Consider the following 22,423-nt stretch of genomic DNA (forward strand, 5'->3'; position numbering starts at 1 on the left):
TTTCAAACATACACACACACACACCCCGCTTGATTGTAAAAACAATAACCTCAAAGTGGTTTATGAAGGATACAAAGCATTAAAATTATCAGTTAAAATAATAGTTAAAAACAACATTTTAAAACATCCAAAAATAAAATGAAATAGGGAATAAACTAAAAACAGATTAGCAATGAACCGAAAACAGATTAATCAAGTGTGTGCTGAGTTGAATATACCCCAGAACACTCTGGAATTCATGGCAGATGAGTGAGGGCTTCCTCAGCAGACAGATCAGTGGAAAAAGAATTCCCAGAAGGTATTTAGTTTGAAAAACACTGGTCTAGAGAGTGACTTGTATCAGTGACTCCTGCAGAGCTGCCTCCTGAAACAAATAGGACACATGTCCCACTGTTACACCAAGTCCCGGACAGGGCACTGGAAATTAATTACATTTGTTGTGCCTGTCTGTATTTGGACCTGTAGGACAGGACACCGGAATATCTGACATTTCATATGTCTCCCACATATGATGATGTTAGCATTGATGGTAACATTGGCAGAAAAATCTAGGTTTAGTAGCACCTCATATCCCCCATTGTTGGGCTTGCATCTCCTGTTGTTTGGAGAGAGAGAGAAACAGGAAAGATGGTATTATCCATGCACTGTGCATCTTCATGACTTGTTAGCATTTTGTGGCATGAGCCCAATAAAAAGACAGTGGCTTCGCATCAGACTGAATTAGTTGGATGTAGCTCCTGTTGAAATCACTACTTAAGCCCCATTGATTTTAATGGGAATTAAGTTCAACTAACTTAATCTGGATCTAGTTTATTCTCTAAAATGTGTCGTGACATCAGTTGCTGTCTTATTCGTAGCATTTTCACCATGAATAGTTTACACCCTTATTTAATTCAACCACTGTTAGGCCATTATATCCTAAGCATGGAACTGTGATTTACAATCTTGTTCACATCTATTCTAGTCCCATCAAATTCAATGTCTGTAAAAGATTGCATCTTTAATGCCAATTTACTAAGCAGGATCTTAAACACCTGTTTGAAGATGGTTTAAGATTCTGGTTAATAAAATGAAAATAAAGCACGGTTCCCTATTTTGCATGTAATCTAACTGCGGTTCTGTTAAAAGAGAATGTAAACACTGAGAAAGGAAGAGGGGAAGAGGGAGTGTGTCATCCTGTTGCTGATATCCAGCTGCTAAAAGAAAATTAGATATGTATTTTTTTACCAAAGCCACTTTGTGAATCTGACCTTCATGTTTACTGTATATACTCAAGTATAAGCCTACTTTTTCAGCACAAAAAATGTGGTGAAAAAGCCGCCCTCGGCTTATACGCGAGTGAGGCGGGCGGCGGAGAAAGGCACAGGACCGGGGGTTCGGAGAATCGCTGCGACTCTCCGAACCCCTGTCCTATGCCTGCTCTGTGCGAGGCGGGTGGGGAGGGAGAAGCAGCACCGACAGCTGGGAAAGCATAGGACAGTATTTATTTTTAGTTTTGAAATTTACCAGTAGCTGCTGCATTTCCCACCCTCGGCTTATACTTGAGTCAATAAGTTTTCCCAGTGTTTTTTTGAGGTAAAATTAGGTGCCTCGGCTTATATTCGGGTCGGCTTGAACTCGAGTATATAGGTAATTCTGTGCTTTAAAGACCTGGAAAATCTCAGTAGTGGAACAAAGGGTTTGCAAAAACAAAATAAGTAGTTATCATAATACTGAGCAGTTCTGTTGTGCATGCCCAACTTGCTCTTTGAAAGAAACACAGGATGTTTGGAGCAGGCTGTCTAATAGTGCCATGTAGCAGATTAGTGCATGAATAATACACTAATATTTTCATAATAGACTAAGACACAGTTAACCCTAGTACGTTGGACTTTGACACTGTATTCAACAAAGTAGTTTTGACTAAATGTTTGTCTTGCTAGTAAAATAGAACTTCATGCATATGGTCATTCTAAGAATTACTGCCATACCTTCTGCTAGGAAGATGAGTATTCGCACAAGCCTATCTTGCATCTATTCAAAAGTAAGCCATCGAGTTCAGTGACTTACTCCCAGGTTTGTGGATATACAGTACTACATTTACTTGAGAATAAGTCCCATTGAACAAAGCGTGACTTACTTCTGAGTAGACATTCCGGGGATTCTGCCAATGCCCACTTCCTTAGCACAAGGCACAAGGGTATTTATCAGTTGACATGTATAGGATTGTTGTTGAGTGTTGTTTTTTAATTTTACGTGATCTTCTTTCTCATTGGTTTTATTTCAGTCAACATTTGTGCTCATACTTCTTCTTTTTAAACTACCCGATGACACTTTCTGTTTTTTTCTCCTGCAGTTTTCTGGTTAGTTTTATGGTTGATGCACGCGGGGGTTCAATGAGGGGCAGCCGTCATCATGGCATGAGGATTATTATTCCACCGCGTAAATGCACAGCACCCACTCGCATCACCTGCCGCTTGGTAAAGAGGCACAAACTGGCCAGCCCTCCACCAATGGTTGAAGGAGAAGGATTGGCTAGTAGACTGGTAGAAATGGGGCCTTCCGGAGCACAGTTTTTAGGGTGAGTTGTTCTGTGAATCGTATTATTGGCTGCCATTTTGCATCTGTAGTTTTGCTTTCCTTTACCGTATGGATCTAACTTGTTGGGTCTTTTAAAATTGAAGTAACTTGAGGATTGGAGGTAGGCTTCCATTCCTTTTGCTAGGTAAGCACAGGACTGTAATTTTATCCTAGGCCAAATTTTCTATGGTATCATGAATAATTTTCCCTATGGTAATATGTTATGTTTAAGGGGTGAGGGGGGGACCCAAAACCTTCTCTCTTATTCTTGATTCATGCAGATATGTATACAAAAGCAGGATGCGGGAGCACTGCTGAATTATATGCCCAGCACACAGTGATTATGAAATGCCATTGATTTCTAAAGGAGTACTTTGTACAAACTATCCGCTCATCCTCGAGAGCTGCATACATTTACCAAGAGAAGAATGTGCAGCTGAATGTGAATTTTGTAGCAGCTACTCTGAGCCGTATACTAACACAAATGCCAACAGCAGACTTTTTTTTCAAAGCTAACATTAGGGGAAACAATCCACTATGATATGGGAGTACATAAATTTATATACGATGATAAATTTTGTTCATTACCATACATGGTCCCCAGTAGAAAGTTCTGTCAGGAATGACAGTTTGTTCCTAATTTCCCCTCTTGTTTTTCTTCCTGCTGCATGGATGTTATTCAGTAAACTGCACCTTCCTACCAATCCTCCCCCTCTAAATGAGGGTGAGAGCATGGTTAGCCGAATCCTGCAGCTTGGGCCTCAAGGAACAAAATTTATTGGGTAGGATGTTTATAAGAAAAGATATCAAATGTCTACAGTTCTTTTCTTTTCTTTTTATTTAATTCTTTTTTTTTTGTTCTGACTTGCTTTTTTGTTTTGTGTTTTGGTCATTCCCATTATTATTTTTTAATTTTGGTTCACAACAACAACAAAAGCTTTCAGCTGATTAACCGTCACTGAAAGAAAAAAATCATAGTGGCTTGATTTTATTCTAGCACTGCTCCTGTAATTGATCTTGTGCTTCTAGGCATGTGGAATTCACTGCAAGCATTTCTGCTTTCATAACTTCTGTGCTTTTTTCCTATGTTTTTAACCAATTTTGACTGTTTCAGCTGCATTGACTACACCTTTTTAAAAGCACTACAGTGACACCACACACATGGTCCTGTTTTAGTTCTGTTGGTAGAGAAGGTATTTGCATGGTTTTGGAGCCAGCTTATGGCACAAATAAATAGCTTTGCCAAATTTGGACCAACAAGGAAGTATTTGTAAAACGGGTGGTTAAATATGTGGTGTTCAAACTGTCTCCTGCAGGACCCTGGGATTTTATCACAATAAGAAGATCAGTAATGATGGCCAGGCATTCCTAAAAATACGAGTTCCTCTATTATTGACCTTCCCCAACATTGTGCAACCAAGTGGGAATGTTCCAAAGTGTAAACTCAGCTCATGTGAGGCAGTAACAAGGTCTTAACATATCAATTATAGCATATAAGAGGGGATCTTACAATGTGCCATAGAACCACCCCTAATATCCTGAGCTTTCATAACAGATAAAGTTATGTTTTCTTGAGAGTGGGAAGTTTATCTCCCTTGCCATCTGCTACTGACTAAAAAAGAAGTTCAAAAAACACATTCCTAGAAATTCTACCTGTATCTGAAGTCTGTGATGTTTAATGTAGATTGTTATTCTGAATTCTGTGTTCAGCACATTCCCAAGGGCCCTATGAATGGCCTGAGAACATCTGAGGCCATAGCATTCTTGAAGCTGGGGAAAGTTTCCAGGGGATTGCAAGATATAAGTATAATTAATATATACCAAAATCTTCATGTGCTTCAGTACTCACAATAGATACTCCTTTACCTTTAACTCTGGGCCAAACTAGACACAATCGTAATCATGCAAATAGCAGTTGCTGGTGATTGTTGTTTCTATATAAAAATAAATACTTAAGCACCTTGATGGGCGGGAGGTAGGTCCAGATCATCAGCACAGTGGGGGGGAATATTTTTACCTCTTTGCCTCCATTGTGGTCTCAACAGGATTGTTACTCCTGCACAGCTGCTATTTGCAATGGGAGGAAAGTCCCAGTTGCATGATAAACGTCCCTTCTAGTTTAGCTCTTTGCTTTCAGACAACTGTAGCTCATCACTTGTGAGCAAACTCCCTTTAGAATATTAAGCATGAAAAGTCTGCCTAAACACTAAGAACTTTGAATTTGATCTCCTAATCCCCCATCCCGCCAGTTGTCTATGGCCCAAATGTATAGGTGGGTGACTGATTGCTTGGTTCATGCTGTACTCAGAGTGTGCCTATGCACTAAGAATGCCACTAACTCTCTGTATGTATCTTGAAATGCCCAGGAGTGACAGTTTGGCCACCCCTGTGACCAAAGTTCTGTCTTGTTCAAGAAAATTCAATAAACGATCTGGTTGAATAAGATTGGTGGAAAAGTTAACCCTTGTAAAACTGAATTATATTTCAGGTTTGAAAACAAAGTATGAATTTTGTATATATCTATTTACGATTATTAGAAAACTGTGATATTCATATTTAAAATCTCGGAAATATTTGACTATTTTGACTGCCTGCCTTCAGGGGTTGTGAGGTTCTAACGTAGCATGTTGTTCCAAGTCCTGTGTTCAATACCTGTCTAATACCTTCTCTGTGAGTATTGTTTATATTCATGCACAAAACTGTGTGTGTCTTATACAGAGAGACAGTATCTGACATATTCGCCTACAAAGATTGTATTCATAGGATAGTTTTCAATGGGCTTAAACATTTTCTGTTTTGTGAGGCCTGCAAAACATTAGGCAAACAAGTGGAACTGCTATCATCCATCTCTTGTTGAGATGATAGAGCAAATAACGCTTCACAAAAATAAACCCACAATCTGTCAGAAACGGAGCACTTTTTCATCCCATTGGGGTTATTTAAACAATGGCTTAATGCACCCATTGAAATCAATGAGATGTAAAAGTGATTAGCTGGGTCATACCCTAAATTGCCTTAAAAAAATAAATACTGCTGCTATTACTGTTTCTGATTCTCCCTTGTAAAAGAAAAAAAAGTGTAACAGCTGAAGAAAGTCTCAGCTAGTACCGCTGCTACTCTTTGATGTTTACGCAGAATGGTGAGGTGCTCTCTCTCCATATATACATATGAGCAGAGCTAAGTACAACCTCTGTGGGAAATTAATGATACTGTCTGTTTAAATGTCTTAAGGCTGCATAATCCATAACTGCTCGTGTTTCTCTGATGGAATACTTCAAAGGCTTTCCTTGCCCATGAGCGAAGATTTCCTTTTTTTTTTTTAAGGTGCGGAAAACAAGCTGTTGGTTTATTACACTGTCCACTTAATTATGCTCTTGTAATCTTCAGTTGAAGGCACACAGTCAGGTAACATTAGGTGCATTATTTAAATAGGGGTGCAAATGTATCCAACCAGCTACCCAAGATAAATACAGCTACATAAGATCACGGTTCTGGTCAGAGGGCTGCACAACTTTTTACCCACCAAACTGAGCACAGCTCACCATATATGTATGGTTGACCATCAGAGGTTGAGTAAATCTCTCTTTCTGTTGTTAACATGGAGGCTGGTAGGCGGGATTGCAAGACCTTCACCACAAGTAAGTGTGTTTGGTTTAATAGGACAGAGGTTGTGCAGGCCTGTTTTGCTGAATTCATCAGCCAAGAGCTAGACTACCGATTAGTTAGCTGTTTGAATTGGTGCCCATTGTGAAAGTGTAGAAGACAGGGAGACCAACATAGGCCAGAGCCAGTGACAGATGGAGCAAACTAATTCTGCTTTTGTCCCCATCCTCCTCCCTGCTAAGTTCTACAAGTGCAAACTTAGGCCAGGGAGAAGGAAGTTGACAGGCAGCCCCAGCCCCTGGACTGATTGTAAATAAGAAGGCAGAAAGGTGAGCACTGGTTGAGAGCAGAATGAATTTGGCAAGACACATAGCTGCCAAGTTTTCCCTTTTCTTGCGAGGAAGCCCATTCAGCATAAGGGAAAATCCCTGTAAAAAAGGGATAACTTGGCAGCTATGGCAAGACAGTACTCCTGATGGACCAACCTACATTGACTGGCACCTCCAGTCACCAGTGAAAGAGTTTTCCCTGTCTGAGATGTTTGAAAGCTACAGCCAATCAGAGTAGACAACATTTGGACAAATAGTCTGACCCGGTATGTTCCTATGTAGGCAATGTTGCATTTGCATTGCACAACTAAGTTTGATGTTATGGAAGGAAGCAACCTGGCAATACCATAGCTTTTTCCTTGTGCCCAAGGACCAAAATATTTCCTCGAATCCTCTAGGTTAAGTTGTTGAGCCAATCTTTTTCTACATTCATAGACTAATACCAGTAGGTTTTCTTTGACATGTGAGGAAGATCACATCAAGCCATTCTGACATGCAGATGCTCCCGTGACTAAAACTGCTACAGTTTTGTCCCCATACAATCAGCATTTACCAGGGGCTTTAGTATATGTAGTGCTTGAAAAGAAACACATGCTCACACAAATGGTGCTGGAGGAAAATAGGAGTCACAATACAGGTTCTCATAGCCCAGTCTTCTGCAGGCTTATTACCCATTGAATTCATCGGGACTTGCCCCTCGTGCATTGGATTGCACTGCACGTTATTTTATAAAATTAGACTGTATATATTTTCAGTTGCATTAATTCTTTGTATGAAAGATTTCATTGGATCAAAATGTACACTTTCCATTAAAGTCAATGTAAATATGGCATGCCAGCGAAATGGAACTCATGTTTGCTTGTTTTTTTGTTTTATATCTGACTGTGTCTCTTCTACACCTTAGAATCAAGTTGGTCTATGCCTATGCTGGTGCATCGCCTGTTGATTATTATTAAAGGGCTGTGTGTATTCTGTGATTCTGTGCAAGGGCAGAAAAGTAGAGACTATAGTACTGGTCACCAAATTCAACTTCCTGAGACTTTCAGTGCTCTCCCTGGTTTTTTTTAAATGTCTAGTCTTTATGACTGTGCAAATGGACTTGAAATTATATGGGTAATAAAGATTGCCCAGTGGTAAGAGGATGGAACTTCAGTTCTTTTACATCTGTACCTTCTTACTCCTCCCAAGATTAAAACATATTTAAAGTTATTTAGCGTATTTAAATATATTTAAATCAGTGCCTGGCGTGCTCTGGTCCATGGGGTCACGAAGAGTCGGACACGACTAAACGACTAAACAACAACAAAAAATCAGGCAAAGTGAGCAAAACTTGCAAATCTGGTGAATTTCCACAATATATATTGGCTGGGGAAATGAGCTTTTCTTTACAATATATTTGAAAAATTTGGTGCAAATTGTCAGTTCTTCCCCCCCCCCATTCTCTTTATTTTAAGTCAAAGCTCCCACCCAGCCCTAAGTAAACAGCATTGCATATGCACAGAGTTGTTCAAGCACAATAAAAGCAATATTCAAACTCTGAGTTTCACTTTTTAGAAACATTTTTTAAAAGTAAGTTTGCAACTGGGTGGAGAGCATCAGGTGAAGTCTCAAAACAAAGTATTGATAAACAATATTTCCAGCAATCGGGGTCTTGTGCATCAGTGCCCTGGCATTGCTTCTTGCTTCTTCTTCCTGTGACTAGCAGAAGCAGAATAAATTGTAGAGACTCAAATAAGTTGTCCAGATTGGCTTAGGTTCCATACTATAATGCTGGTTGAAAGAATTCAACTTTTCTAGACACGGAACAGCCAAATGTTTATGTGTGTTAAATGCCGAGTACACGCAGCCCTGAGTAAATAGCATTATGTATGCATAGCCAAGTGCAGGATCTAAGCTTGCCTGCTGAAACCCTTTCTTTTTATTTGCTTATATGCATCTTTGTAACTTGTTTTTGTTGTCTGTGTAAGTTGATGTATGTCAGCACTCCTGTGCGTGCTTATTTAAGTGTGTAATTGGAGTGGATTATTGAAAACAAAAACAAACAAAAAAAAAACCTTGCAATTTGAATTGGAAAGGGTTTTGCAGCTTTGCCAGTTATTAACCATTTCCCCCCCATGAGCGCACTTGTAGCTGTGTGACAGACAACTCTTGAGTAAGGGAGCAGCACTTAGTAAAATGAAAAAATGCATGTACAATATGAATTGCTTCTTCTTCTTCTTTTATTTGGTGTAGTCCTGTCATAGTGGAAATCCCTCATTTTGGATCGATGCGAGGAAAGGAAAGAGAACTGATTGTGCTTCGAAGTGAAAACGGTGAAACGTGGAAGGAACATCAGTATGACAGCAGGCATGAAAACCTCACTGAAATACTGAACGGCATGAATGAAGGTATATATGCACTGTTACTGTTTTGGCCTGGGCAAATAGCAAGTAGACACATGTACTGGGTTTGTTTTTGAATGATTAAAGGTGAATTAGGCAGTGACTGTACAAATAGCATTACCACAGTGCCAAGTGGCATTGATATAATATCATATATGTTGTTAAGCTTGCCAGCAGAAAAATACACAACCATCCAATCAAAGAACCTATTTGCAGTTAAGAAATATATTTCAGTATCCCAATTATTTGTCACAGAAGTGAATTAATGATGCTCCTTTAACTTAAAAAGTATTACTGCAGGTACCACTGCATAATTTCTCTAACTTCTTGTTTTTGTTTGAATATCCATTATTTCCCCTCTCGCTGCTATTTCTGTTTATGCAAGCTTTAGAAAATGTTCATAAGTATTCATTTGGAAAATGTGTGTTCACCTGAATTGCTGCCGGTGGCAGCAGGCAGGAACATGCTAAGTCAGAAATTGCTTCCTCCATGCAATTGTGAGTGTAGGAAAGGCAGAGAAACTGACAAATGTTTGAAGAATCAGCCCTATGTGGTATGGTATGGAAGCAGCATACCTAAGTGATGTGATCTTGATTGACTTATAGGAGTGGTGGGGGTATATTATGATTTCTTTGTTATCTAACTCAGCGGTGAGATAAATTAAACCACCCATTCCGTGTATCTTTTCCCTTTTATGAAGGAATAATTACTGTGTTTGATGAGAGCAGCACCATCTACTGGCAAAGCTAGATATTAGAACCAAAATGTAATTTGTAGACCTGTAAAAATGAAACCAGCCTTTAAAAGTAGAACACATAACCCAGAAATGTCGCACATTGAATGGTGAGATATTCATTTATTAAATGCATAAATAATATTTTTATAGTCATCTGGTATTTCCTCAGATCAGACCACCATGAGCTACTCTAACCAAGTGAGTTATGAGACACTTCCCATCTCCCAATAAACCAAAACCCCAAACAAAAAAAGTTTGCATGCAGATTCACATTTTGCTCCTTTCATTAATACACCTTTCTGTCATGAGGTTGATTTTAAAGGTGATTACTTAGCCTTTTATCAGATCAAAATGAAATAGCCATGTTGAACCAGAAAGGGGTAAATGAGAGTAAATAAAATAGTATCTTTCATGTGGTCCAATCAGTATTCACAGTGCAGTCTGTGTATTACTTAGTTACACCGAATTCAGGCTGGGTGTTCAAATCCAACAAAACTGCTGTTAAGCCTAGCTTGCCGTTACAGATTTTTTTTCAGCCTTGAAATGGAACAGGAAGAGGTTCTTCCAGAAAACATTGCACTGAGGACAGCGTATGTGTTAGTATTCAAAGCAACCCAAAGACTTTCTTGGACAAGGCTGAAACTCTTTAACAGCCCACTCATAATACCTGAGCAGTAATATTTATAAATATTTATAAACATTTCTGATTTCCCCTTGCATAGAATTGGACAGCGCAGAGGAACTTGAGAAGAAGCGTATCTGCAGAATTGTCACGAAGGACTTTCCTCAGTACTTTGCTGTGGTTTCACGAATTAAGCAAGAAAGCAACCAGATTGGTCCAGAGGGTGGCATTCTGAGCAGCACAACTGTGCCTCAAGTCCAGGCTTCCTTCCCTGAAGGAGCATTAACTAAGCGGATACGAGTGGGCCTGCAGGTAATAAGATGAGCCTTTCTTTGCATTTTTGAAAACCAGAAGTAAGGTTTCATCAGGCTGGATCAGATGGTGTACCTCCTTAGATCTGGCCTAACAGGTTGAGGGAAATGAGTGCCTGCAGCTTCAACCTGTCCACCATTCCTTCATGTAGACACAAGGATGTATTATGCAGGTTCAACATATGTACACACACACACACACACAAAGATTCCTGATATAATGAAATCAACCACAGTTCTTACCTGCATGCATTGAACCTTACATGTGTAGGCAGCATGTGGGAATGGCAGAGGTGGGACAGTGAGCAGAGAGGACCAGCCCACACGCTCCCCTCTACACAGTACACCACTTCCTAAGAGGTGTACTGTCCAATCTCGCCTGTTAATAAAAGGAGAAGCTCTTCTCCCTCCTGCATGGCAAACTGTAGCTGCCAAAATGCCCACTTCTGTGGAACTTGTTAAAAGTTTACCTATCCTGCCCATCTTAGCGTTTGGTCATCCCAATGTACCTTATTCAGACCTGTAGTATAAGCATCTGCTAAGTAGGGAACAGCGGCACTCTGAATGAAATCCAGAGTTTTACAGCAAATCCACCTACATACAACAGATATTTTCATTTTACAGTGGTTGGATTTTAGTTAGGTCCCCCATTTCAGTGAACCATATGACATTGTTGAAGCTGATAAGAATACCAAAAAGAAGAAGAAAGGGGTTGTATTCCGCTAACTTTGAGTAGACCCATTGAAAATAGTGGCTGTAACAAATTTAGGTTCATTAATTCAATCGGTCTTTGCTGAGTAAAAGTTGAACACAACCTGAAGTTTGGGACTTGTTGCATTTTACAGAACTCTGAAATGGAATTTTACCCAAATATCCTGGATTTGTGTAGCATTTATGGTGTATACAAGCAACACCTATGTAAAGTAGGGTGCTACTGGAAGGATTTTTTTAATTTTGATTTTACTATGGCAGACCAACACAAATACCTACCTGTAAGTATAAATTGCATGTTTGAGAATTTGATATCCCATGATTTTAGGATCTCTTTTTCCTATATTGAAAATAGGCTCAACCAGCTCCAGATGAAACAGTCAAGAAAATCCTTGGTAACAAAGCAACATTCAGCCCCATTGTCACTGTGGAACCAAGAAGAAGAAAATTCCATAAGCCAATCACCATGACAATTCCTGTGCCACCCCCTTCAGGGGAAGGGATAACCAATGGATACAAAGGAGACACAACACCCAGCCTCCGGCTACTGTGTAGCATAACAGGTTAGGCAAAGGCATAAGGAAGTGCCTCCCCATTTATTCAACATATGTTTTCTAAATTGGGCAAACTTGTCCTCTTCCTCTCTCTCAAGAGTGGCATTTCCCCCAGGAGCATCTCCTTGCTACTGCATATCACATATGGAATCAGTTGAAGCCAGCAATGGGCGGGGTCACCACCTTTCCCTCTTTTTTCCACGCCCCCATTTCTACACACACACACACACACACACACACACACACACACACACACACACACACAGAGCACCCCTTTCTCTCTCCCTAACTGTCTAGTGGACTGCTGGGGTGGAGACAGATGGCTTTGGCCAAAGTCCAGAACCGATGGTTTTGCAGAGAGCTTTTGAAATTAGACACGACGGTTGCGGTGTCGACCTAGGGCCACTGGTTGCCCATCCCTCTGCAGAGGTGAGGACCAGCTCTCCCCAGTTCTGCTCTGCCCTTCTGCAATCCAAGCACTATATTGCCCACCTTAAATATTACAGACCTTTCATGTCCTTCCCTGTGGAAAGGAATCCATTCCATATGACCACCACATTATATGGGTGTTTCAGAAACTTATAAATTCAGGTCCCTTTAAACAAGTGTGACTGATGCATCTTTCATTTCCTAGGAGGTACTTCACCAGCTCAGTGGGAAGATATCACAGGAACCACTCCACTGACTTTTGTAAATGATTGTGTCTCTTTCACAACCAACGTTTCAGCCAGGTACAGTAAAAGCAAATGAAACACAAATAATTATACTTTATTAAGGCTTACAGGTTGTATTATGAAGATCAGAATAACTTGAGTGATACACACTAGAATAACTAGCTCAATAGCAGGACTTTTTTTACTGATGGGAGAGGAGAGGAGCAAAAATAGATTCATAACTAGGGATGTTTACACACACACACAAAAAATCCTCCCATCTGAATTTCTCCTCAGATTTTTGATGTTCCTAATCACATCTTGTTGTTTTTAACAGAGTGGCGCCATTCTTCCAATATTGGTATCTAGATATTATACAGAGGAGCAGTTTCCCCAACGTTCAGTTCCTTCTGCTCACTGAGATCTGTTTTTTCCACACACGTCACCAATGTGCAGAAGTGCTTGTTTGCCAAGGAGGTGGCAGATCTGGTCTCCAAGGTGTGCACCACAGCCGTCAGCAGTGGAGATTTCTCTTTTCCTAGATTACAGAAAACCAACAGGGCACATTATGAGCAGACCAGAAAAAATAATAAAAATTGTATTGAACATGTCTATGACATGCTTTTTGTCTGACAGTTCTCAGATCAGCCACCTCCAAGTTTTGCTGGAAGTAATTTATAAGTATATATAATAATAAGTAAGTTAGAAAATCCAGGATTGTGACTTGGTTCTGTTAGCTGGAGAGGTAGTTCACAATAAAGTTATGGTGGGAAATCACCATTGTATGAAAATGGACTGATTGGTCTTTACATCTATGTATGTGCATCCAGATTTTGGCTAGCAGACTGCCATCAAGTTCACGAAACTGTCGGGTTGGCCACACAGCTTTATAGGGAGTTAATATGTGTTCCCTACATGGCCAAGTTTGTCATTTTTGCCAAAATGAATGATGCAGTGGAATCCAATTTGCGCTGCTTCTGCATGACAGACGATAAAGTCGACAAAACTTTGGAGCAGCAAGAGAATTTTGAAGAAGTTGCAAGAAGTAAAGATATTGAGGTATACCATCATTCAACATTAAAGGCTTGTTGTATATCTACAGGATTTGTGGGTGCTTTAAAAAAATTCCTTTCTAAAAGTTACAGATCATATTCCACTAAAGTATAAATTGTGTCTATAAACCTGACTAGACAGCAAACATCACTGTGTTTATCTGATTTTATCAGTTAGCTTGGCCCATTCAGATATTTCAAGCACTTTAAAACCAGTCTGTTTACAGCTGTCAAGACAGTTACAAATTTCCCGTGTCAGGCATAGTGTCTCTACCCCCGTGTTTCTCCGAAAATAAGACACCGTCTTATATTTATTTTTCCTTTAAAAAAAAAACACTATAGCTTATTTTCAGGGGATGTCTTATTTTCCCCCCTCCTCCTCTTGCCACAGCCGGCATTGCTGCTGTGCCTATCACTATGTCTTATTTTCGGGGTATGGCTTATATTCCTTGAATGCTTAAAAATCCTGCTATGGCTTATTTTATGGCTACGTCTTATTTTTGGAGAAACAGGGTAAACAAATTCAAGATTGCAGTTTTGTCGGTAAAGTATCAAAAAGGATGACTATTGTCAGTTTTATTTTTCTACACCTAAGTCCAATAAGCCTGAGCATAGATGCATAAGGATGGATATAATATGCCCAATCTTGCTAAACAAATGCTTCCAATACAGGAATCTATCTGTTCAAAATGTTTTATTTAATTTGGATGGAGTAAGATGCTAGTGGAATTCAGCTGATGTCTTCCAGAACCGGGGTATTGCTTACCCCCTTTCTTCCTGGTAGATCTAGGCAGGATGGACAAGTAGTGGAATGTGTGAACTTACTTTCACATTGTCCATGAGTCTTTTTATCAGTTAGAGGAAAGAAAGAAAGAAAGAAAGAAAGAAAGAAAGAAAGAAAGAAAGAAAGAAAGAAAGAAAGAAAGAAAGAAAGAAAGAAAGAACTGAGCTTTGCATAGCTAAAATTGCCAGCTTGCTGTTGAAGGGTCAATTTAGAAATAAATAGCTATAGTCTTGAATGTGACCTTTTCCCCACACCAAAGAACATATCACACACCTCTTCCTGTTGAAAATACTGCAGTGAAGCCATGTTGAAAGGCAACTTTAACTGTGGGTTTAAATAGTAATTTAACAGTTGGGATGCTTACTGTTTATTGCAATAGTTCGGTACAGGAATAGTTCTAACAAACTTATTATTGACCCAACAGGTTTTGGAAGGAAAGCCTATTTATGTGGATTGCTACGGGAATCTAGCCCCTTTGACAAAAGGAGGACAGCAGCTTGTATTTAATTTTTATGCTTTCAAAGAAAACAGACTGCCATTTTCTATCAAGGTAAAAGTAAAACCGCACTGGAGCAGTCACAATGAGAAAAATATTCCTGCGTGATGACCTTGTGTGTTTGTGTGTGTTTTTCAAAGCCTCTGTTTGTCTGTGGTGTTTGGAAAAGGTGCGCCATCCACTGCACCTGCGCAACGGCATATTGCTATAAGATGTGAGCCCCCATCCCACCAAATGGGAATGGCAGGTTTGAGGCCTGCTTAAGGTACACTGAGGAAATTAGGTTGCTGGCAGAAAGGAGCTTCGGGGCTCTGGGATGAAGATGATGGGCTTCGGTTTACCTCCTTGCTAGGTTTTAGAAAGCTTTGTAATACCCACCACTTATAAAAAGACCAACCTGCTTCGTCAAAAAAAAAAATATATATTTATGGGCTGCTGCTCAACTGCATTTTTATTTTACTTCTGAGTTGTGGTTTTGTTAGGATTTTAAATGTGTTTGTAAAACCCCTTAAATGGAGGTACAAGTTAGCAGTGCTTTAAAAGAAGTATTTAAATAACCACAACATCCACGTGCAAAAAAAGTTACCATGTTATCCATCCAACCTGGTTGCCAGTGTTCATATTAAACCTTCAGAATGCCGTCTCCAAAACAGGAGGAAATGCAGCCACCAAGTGGCTTGTGTGTTGCCTTGTTGATTTAGTTTAAGTGATTTAGTTTGTTTCCAGACAAAAATGGGAGGGTTTTTCTTTCTGGATGGCTGGATTTAGTTTGTTCATATGCCACCTTTTCACATAATTATGATCATCCATAATTATGATCTTACCACCCCCACCCATGAAGCTTAATTAGGTGGTGACCAGGGAAAGGTCCATATTACCACTTGGCAATTTAATAAGCCCATGTCTGGGCTGTCAATTATTTATGTTTTTATTTAATTTACTTCCTTTTTGCTACTATCAATTGGCTCAGTTTGACTTTGTGGTTTTATGAGATTTTATTGTAGAAGTTTTCTTTTTTAAAATTTTAAGTTGCCGGTCTTATTATGATGGAAAGGCAGGATGGCTATAAATGCTTTTGATAATTAAATGCAATCTCAAACTTTGGCCAACTTCATCTAGTCTTAATAAACTGTCCTTGGACTAATGCAGACACCTTGTAATTGCTTCATCATTGTATTTGTGACACCCTGTGGTAGAAATAATGTGGAGGATTAATGTTTGGAGATCCTGTTTCAGCACAAGCCATTTGATTTGATAATCATCAGATGTCTTCCCATTGTATGGTTCAAGGAACTTATATTTTTGTGTTTCTTTGAGTGTTTTGCTTTTAAATTAGAGATAATAGCTAAACTAAATTTAATGGAACCCAAAGGACTGTAAACATTTCAAACCAGTGTGTGAACATTTTATATATATATAGATTAGAGACACCAGCCAAGAACCTTGTGGTCGCTTATCATTTCTGAAAGAACCAAAGACTACAAAGGGTCTGCCACAAACAGCTGTTTGCAATTTGAATATCACCTTGCCAGCACACAAAAAGGTACGATCACTAAGACTAGTTTAATTTCTTTTTTTTACTTTTTGCTTTTGCTGATTGTAATGAACCACTAGTAATGTGAATGCTTTGCAATCTGATTAAGCCTGTTTTATGTCTTAATGTTTTCATGTATGCAGAAAGCTTTTTGAGACTTGTTACTGTGGTGCTGCGTTTCTGCAATTTTTGATTACTGGGTCTGTTTACAATTCATGCTTCAGCTTACAGTTCATATACTTTATGCTTTTAGTAATGTCATGTGTTGATTTGCATTCGATGTAAAGTTTTGTTTGTTAATTTATATTCTGTTGACATTTTGGGTTTGTTTTACCTTTTATAAATTAGCTTGCATTTTTTGTGCTCCCTTACTTGGTCCTTTTCATATCCTGATATTCTTTTCCCTGCTGTCCATTATAATATTCCTTGTCTCTGCAATGCATCTTGGGACCAAAAGGAAACAGAGTCTGATCAAGATGATGAGGTAATATAAACACTGTCTTTTATTTTATTTTTATTATACTCAGAATTCTTATGCATTAAAGATATATGGTATCACAAAAAATATTTACTAAACCAAGTCAATGAAGCTGATAACATGTGCTTGGAACAATACGAGGGTAGCCTCTGTCCCCCTGCCCTCACTCTTCACTAGTCTTAGATATACTATGTCTTCTGCTTTGCACACAGCAAAGCACCTGACCATTTACCAATCATGGGGAGCTCTTGCATGCTTGCTTCACACAGAGACCCCAGCATTCTGCCCTCTGCTCTTTGTGGGAATAGCTTGTACACCCAGAGAGAAACAGACCACTGGATGCATGCATCCCTTGATTATACCCATTGCTATTCATCTAGGTGAAGACCAGCAGAGAAGCTATTTTCCTTCCACTTCCTTAGTTCCACCTAGACAGTATTTTTAATCCTCTTTAATATAGCAAACCACACTGTCTTGCCTGTCCATCCCTCCTCCCAATACACACTAGGCAACTGAGACCCAGCAAATCCTTTGCTCAGGTATCCCAGGCCTAGTGGTCCTGCAATAATTACCTTTAGAAGAATGGCTCCTGACTGGAAGCTGCAAGCCACTTGCTCCCTTGGAGGAAGCAGATGGATCAGCACCATGGGATTCATGGTTTCTGACTGCTGTCTCTGTAAAATTTATTAGGAGACACAGTGTAAAGTGAGATGAAAACATGATTCAAGCAAAGTTAAGCACTAATCTCAGTGGGGGAAAGTTAAACACGTGTTCTGTTTTCCCACTGAAATCAATAGGGTCTTAAAATGTGATTAGCAGGACAGCAACTTTAGATATTATAACAGCCCATGGATATTGGTCGTTTAAACAAAAAAAACCAAAAGTTTTTTTTGACTTGTCCTATTTTCTTACCAAACTAAATATATATCTTTTAAAACACCACACTATCATCTAGAAACATTACTAAAAACAGATCTATAACCTGTATAGAGATTTTTGAAGCAAGTTGTAATCTGTTAGAGATTGTAACCTGCTTTCTAATCTGCATCCATGCATTTGTGCATATTTATAAAAATCCCAGTCCATTCCTCTTTTCATTTATTTATCTTTGTCCTTTATGTAGTTCCTTTAAAGTAGATGTACATTGTGATATATGTGCTTTTGCAACAAATTAATTTTTGAAAAACTTATTTGGCTGGCCTAAGTTACAGCTGTAGTGATTTTCTACATGTCTAACTGTAGCCTTGCGTGTGCCAAAAATGATTACTAAAATGCTAGCTATATGATGTGGGGGATTTACAATGATGGTACTTTGTAATACAAAAATTAAGGCTTAGCAACTCACAGGTTCCTTAAAGAAACAGGTGTGTGATATCTGGCCATGTTTTATATGTTCTCTAAATTACTAACAATGTTTTTGGTATTACATTTTGCCAACATTCATCTTAATACCATGTGTCTTTAAAATCTGTGTCTTTCACTTTAAGAATGGATTGATGTCTTTCACGACACAAGGCCTGTTAGAGTACTGCTTTTTCTTTCTTTCCAGGATTCCACCTGGGGTGATATTAGGAGCAGGCCTTGGGCTCATGCTGTACCCCACAACCTTCCCCAGATTCCCTCGATGTGAACAGACAACAGCTAGTGAATGGGAGATCCCATGTTTGTTCTAACAATGGATCTCTGATCCTGTGAGGCAGAACTCACTTGTCTTACAAGGTCAGGCAGATCCCATGATCATACAAAACATGAACCCTCAGGGTTCATTCATGCCCTTCAGTCTGTGAGAAGGGAGTAAATGGGTGTGCCCAAAGCCTGCCACAAGAGGTTGAATCCTAGATTTGGACTGCACCTGATTAGGCCTCAAGGTGCTTCTTCTCTCCAAATAAGCTTTAGCAATGAAATGAGAACTTTGTAAATCTATCCTTCAAAGACAATGCACATCTCACAGTTACAAGACTTGAATGTTGGTAAAATGTAATTTCAGGTGCAGGCTTGGTAGAAATAAGGGATTTTTGGGGGCGGGTGGAATTTGAGTCTGTAAGCGGGGATAACTTTAAAATCATAGAAGTGGATTGGGCTGTAACTTGAACTTGGCTTACTTTATTTCATTTTTAAAATTATACCACTTGATTGTAAATAAAAACCTCAAAGCAGTTTATATATGAATGAATGAGGCCTTCGTAAAAAGGGGAGGGTGTGTAGGGGAAGTGTGACAAAAATATACTCATTCACTTTCATGGCATGACTTTGCTGTGGAATAAATGGGGTGAAATCTATACTCAGCTATGGAATAAATGGGGTGAAATCCATACTCAGCTATTTAAGTGCATTGGTTGCCCTGTCTTTGAGACTGATCTGCTTTATAGGGTGATAGACTAAAATGCTATGCTGAAGAAGTGCAAGACAGAACCAAATCACTGCTCAACTCTCCATATAAACTCATAGCACACTTTAGTTGCAAATATTCTTCCCCAAGGTACAATTAGTTCTCCTGAAGATCTAAAAAGGGTGGGTGGGTGTGGTAGCTTCCCATTTCAACAAGAACAAACAAGAATTATTGGTATATTCTGTCTGCCACTTTGGACAATATTTTGAAAAGTGGAATGTTAATTCATTAATTAAAAGAAAGAAACCTGCTCTAGACAGCAACAACTGCATGTTAAAGGTACCAAACGGAAGTATGCTTTGTTACAGACCGAGAAAACAGACCGGCGACAGAACTTTGTGTCCCTTGCTTTACGTAAGCGCTACAGCTATCTGACTGAGCCTGGATTGAGTGAGTTTCTTAACAACCTACTAATGCTGTAAACTGATCTTTCACAAGAAGAGACATTTTTTCTATAAATGTCATGTTTTGGTGTCATTGGAAAATGCCTGATTTAACAAGGAAAAGTCTCCATTTATCCAAGTACCCTTTGGAGTGCAGATAACTTGGGAAATTCAGGTTAATAAACCATAGTTTCTCTCTTGAAATATCCATGGACTAAAAGGATCATTAGGGTGGAATCACTAATCAGTACTTCTATAGTAAAAGAAGACAGGCTATTCTACCTTTAATAAGATGAGGTACTTAAATTTTAGTAAGTTTCATGGAGTTAGTAACATATTGACCAGCAAAACACAGATAAAAAACACCTCTGAAGAGAATGTAGAAGAGAATTACACACTTGGAGTTCATTGTAGCAGTTTGCACAGCCAAACAGATGGGCTGTTTTTAAAATGTTATTTATTTATAGGTTTGTTTGTTGCATTTCCCCCCCAAATGAGCCTCACACATTTAGGGAATGCCCAGCAACATTCCTGCAGATGATTTCAGTGATCAAGTTGTGTGGTCCCTGAGGAACCCTGGACCTAAGTTGTTCAGGGCTTTGTAAATTAATGCAAGGACCTTGAACCTGGCTTGTTAGTAGATGGGCACTAGCGTGGCTGTAGCAGAGGGCCAAACTATATTTTACATTAGAAATGCATTTTTTAAAATGTGCTGAATCTTTATTTTGAAGGAAAAACAACTGGGTGGAACCTGTTAGAATCAGGGCCCAGCATTGATTTTTCTTCTCAGAATTGTCCCTTGGTGGCTGTTTACCTGCAAAGGTGTTGTCTGCAGTAAATAGCAACTTTGGGAGCAAATAGGGAATATGATCCTGATTGGGACTCAGCATGTTTTCTATCAGCCACCTTCCCGACAGGTAGGTTTTTAACCTGTCATGTTGATCCAGAGTTAGTGTGTGTTGTAAATGTAAATACAAATAAAGTAGCACCAATGTACAAAATTTTCAAACTACTGCTCATTGTACAGTTGAAAAATGTGTAGTGGACGCTCAGGTTGCGAACGTGATCCATGCAGGAGGCATGTTCACAACCCGCAGCGTTCGCAACCTGGAACGCTGTGTCTGCGCACGTGCGGGTTGCAATTCGGCACTTCTGCGCATGTGCAAAGTGCAATTTAGCACTTCTGCGCATGCGTGAGCACCGAAACCCGGAAGTAATCCATTCGTGGTGCGTGAACCGAAAAGACGCAACCTGAAGTGTCTGTAACCTGAGGTATGACTGTACATAATTTTCCACTGTTCAATGGACAGCTCTTAGAGAAGCTGGTCCACCAATGCTTACTCTTTACTGGATAGAACCAGTTGATTATTTTGTACTAAATTATTGTTTGCCTTTAAAAAACTGACAAAAGTTTGTTTGAAATAATATCAGAGTAATGTCAGACAAAGCTGCACCGAGAAGATATTTTTGTTTCCATGCTAGTTCCTAGTGAAGAGATTGTGCCTTGATATGTTTCTGTGTTTTACCATTTATTACCATTTAAGCATTCGTGACAAAAGAACTCTACCATGGGTCATAACATTACATCAAAGACTATGTGAGCCAGCTTTCCCATAATGACACCTATTTGCATGGAGTACCTTACAGGAAGGGGGAGGGGAGAAAAACTGCACAACTGGCTCTTGGTGTAAAGGCATTAGCTGAAGACACATTGAAGCACCCAGCATCTTCACACAGCTCCTGGGCCTCACCTGCATCTACCAAGTTCCCCAGCTGGTGGCTTGCCTGCTGGCAGTGGCTGGGAAGGCATCTGCCATTGCGCATTCCCCAGTGCTTTGAGTGTCCAATGTTGTGTCACTCCAGGGCATCTAGGAAAATTAAATGGCATTTGGTTTTTCAGATGTAGCTAGCTACTGCCATCAAAGCAAGCTTTTCCTTGAACTGCTAGAAAAACTGTCTTCAAAAGGTACCAAGACACTACACCTTGTAGAAAAAGTGTACTCTTCTTTTTAAATGCCTTCTGTGGAAAGATTTTTGAACATTTGTATATTTTGCATAGTACACCATGCAAACTGTTTTATTCCATGTGCTTGTTTTTGACATGATAAACCATGCATGAATAAAATTTAAAGTTTGGTTGCTTTGCTTGCTCACGTTTTTTCATTAATTGTATTTCCCATTTTTTATGTATGACAAATGCTTCTTAAAGTCATTTCATGTGAAGCTTTTTATCTTTTAAGTTTTACCAAGTAAAAGGAATATCGCATGAAAAAGCCAACAAATGCAAAAAGCTTTTTTCCCCCTTTTTGGTTCTTTTAATCCTTGAGTCAGAAAAGGTCTTGCTCTTATTGGCTTTGTGAGAGTGAAGCATATACAAAATGTGCATGGGAGAGAGAGAAAGTTTTGACTTTATTCCCGTTGCTTCACAGTTTGCACATCAATTGCCTGTCACCTTAAAGGTATTTTGGGTTCTGCATGAAATAGTTCGGAGTGGTTTTCAAAGCAGACTTTAGCTACTCAAATGTCATTTGCACAAGTTTACACTGTTTTGTGTTAACGAAACTGCTATACAGTAAATATAAAATGTATTAATGAAACTGCAAAGGATATAATGAGAGAAATTTTCCAAAGGACAATTTTTATACTTGCACAAAGCAAAGACATACTGATAACAGGCAAAATGGAGCTGAGATACTTAATATCTTAACTTTAGCACATCAGAAAGTCAATAGGAAGTAAGAGAAGAATTTTTGGTTGTGGCTATTACTTTGGACCATAATGGACTTCCTTCTATGTGTTTTCTGTTCTTTCATTGTTTGCAGACTCGGTTGCCTTGTGCTTTCCTGTC

General features: G+C 39.2%; 1 protein-coding gene and 1 long non-coding RNA gene across 13 annotated transcripts in view; one reads left to right on the forward strand and one right to left on the reverse strand.

Annotated features, from left to right (window-relative positions):
• ANK3 (ankyrin 3) overlaps positions 1–22,423 on the forward strand; it is a 209,477-nt gene that overhangs the window by 162,265 nt on the left and 24,789 nt on the right. For 6 of the 12 annotated variants that reach the window (XM_060274961.1, XM_060274956.1, XM_060274959.1 and 3 more), the window contains 10 exons: positions 2,336–2,560; positions 8,724–8,878; positions 10,331–10,542; positions 11,608–11,815; positions 12,441–12,537; positions 13,290–13,518; positions 14,720–14,845; positions 16,212–16,334; positions 16,783–16,809; positions 19,501–19,582. In XM_060274961.1, the coding sequence (XP_060130944.1) occupies positions 2,336–2,560; positions 8,724–8,878; positions 10,331–10,542; positions 11,608–11,815; positions 12,441–12,537; positions 13,290–13,518; positions 14,720–14,845; positions 16,212–16,334; positions 16,783–16,809; positions 19,501–19,582 (1,484 nt within the window). The remainder of the gene's footprint in view (positions 1–2,335; positions 2,561–8,723; positions 8,879–10,330; positions 10,543–11,607; positions 11,816–12,440; positions 12,538–13,289; positions 13,519–14,719; positions 14,846–16,211; positions 16,335–16,782; positions 16,810–19,500; positions 19,583–22,423) is intronic. The other 6 variants (XM_060274954.1, XM_060274955.1, XM_035138096.2 and 3 more) reach the window with 2 other exon arrangements.
• Positions 12,902–21,527, reverse strand: LOC132592172 (uncharacterized). Its single transcript, XR_009557633.1, has 2 exons — positions 21,327–21,527; positions 12,902–12,997 (listed from the first exon to the last, which is right to left on the reverse strand). It is a non-coding gene; the product is annotated as an uncharacterized LOC132592172 (long non-coding RNA).

Source organism: Zootoca vivipara, chromosome 5 (assembly GCF_963506605.1).
Source record: "Zootoca vivipara chromosome 5, rZooViv1.1, whole genome shotgun sequence".
NCBI lineage: Eukaryota > Metazoa > Chordata > Lepidosauria > Squamata > Lacertidae > Zootoca > Zootoca vivipara.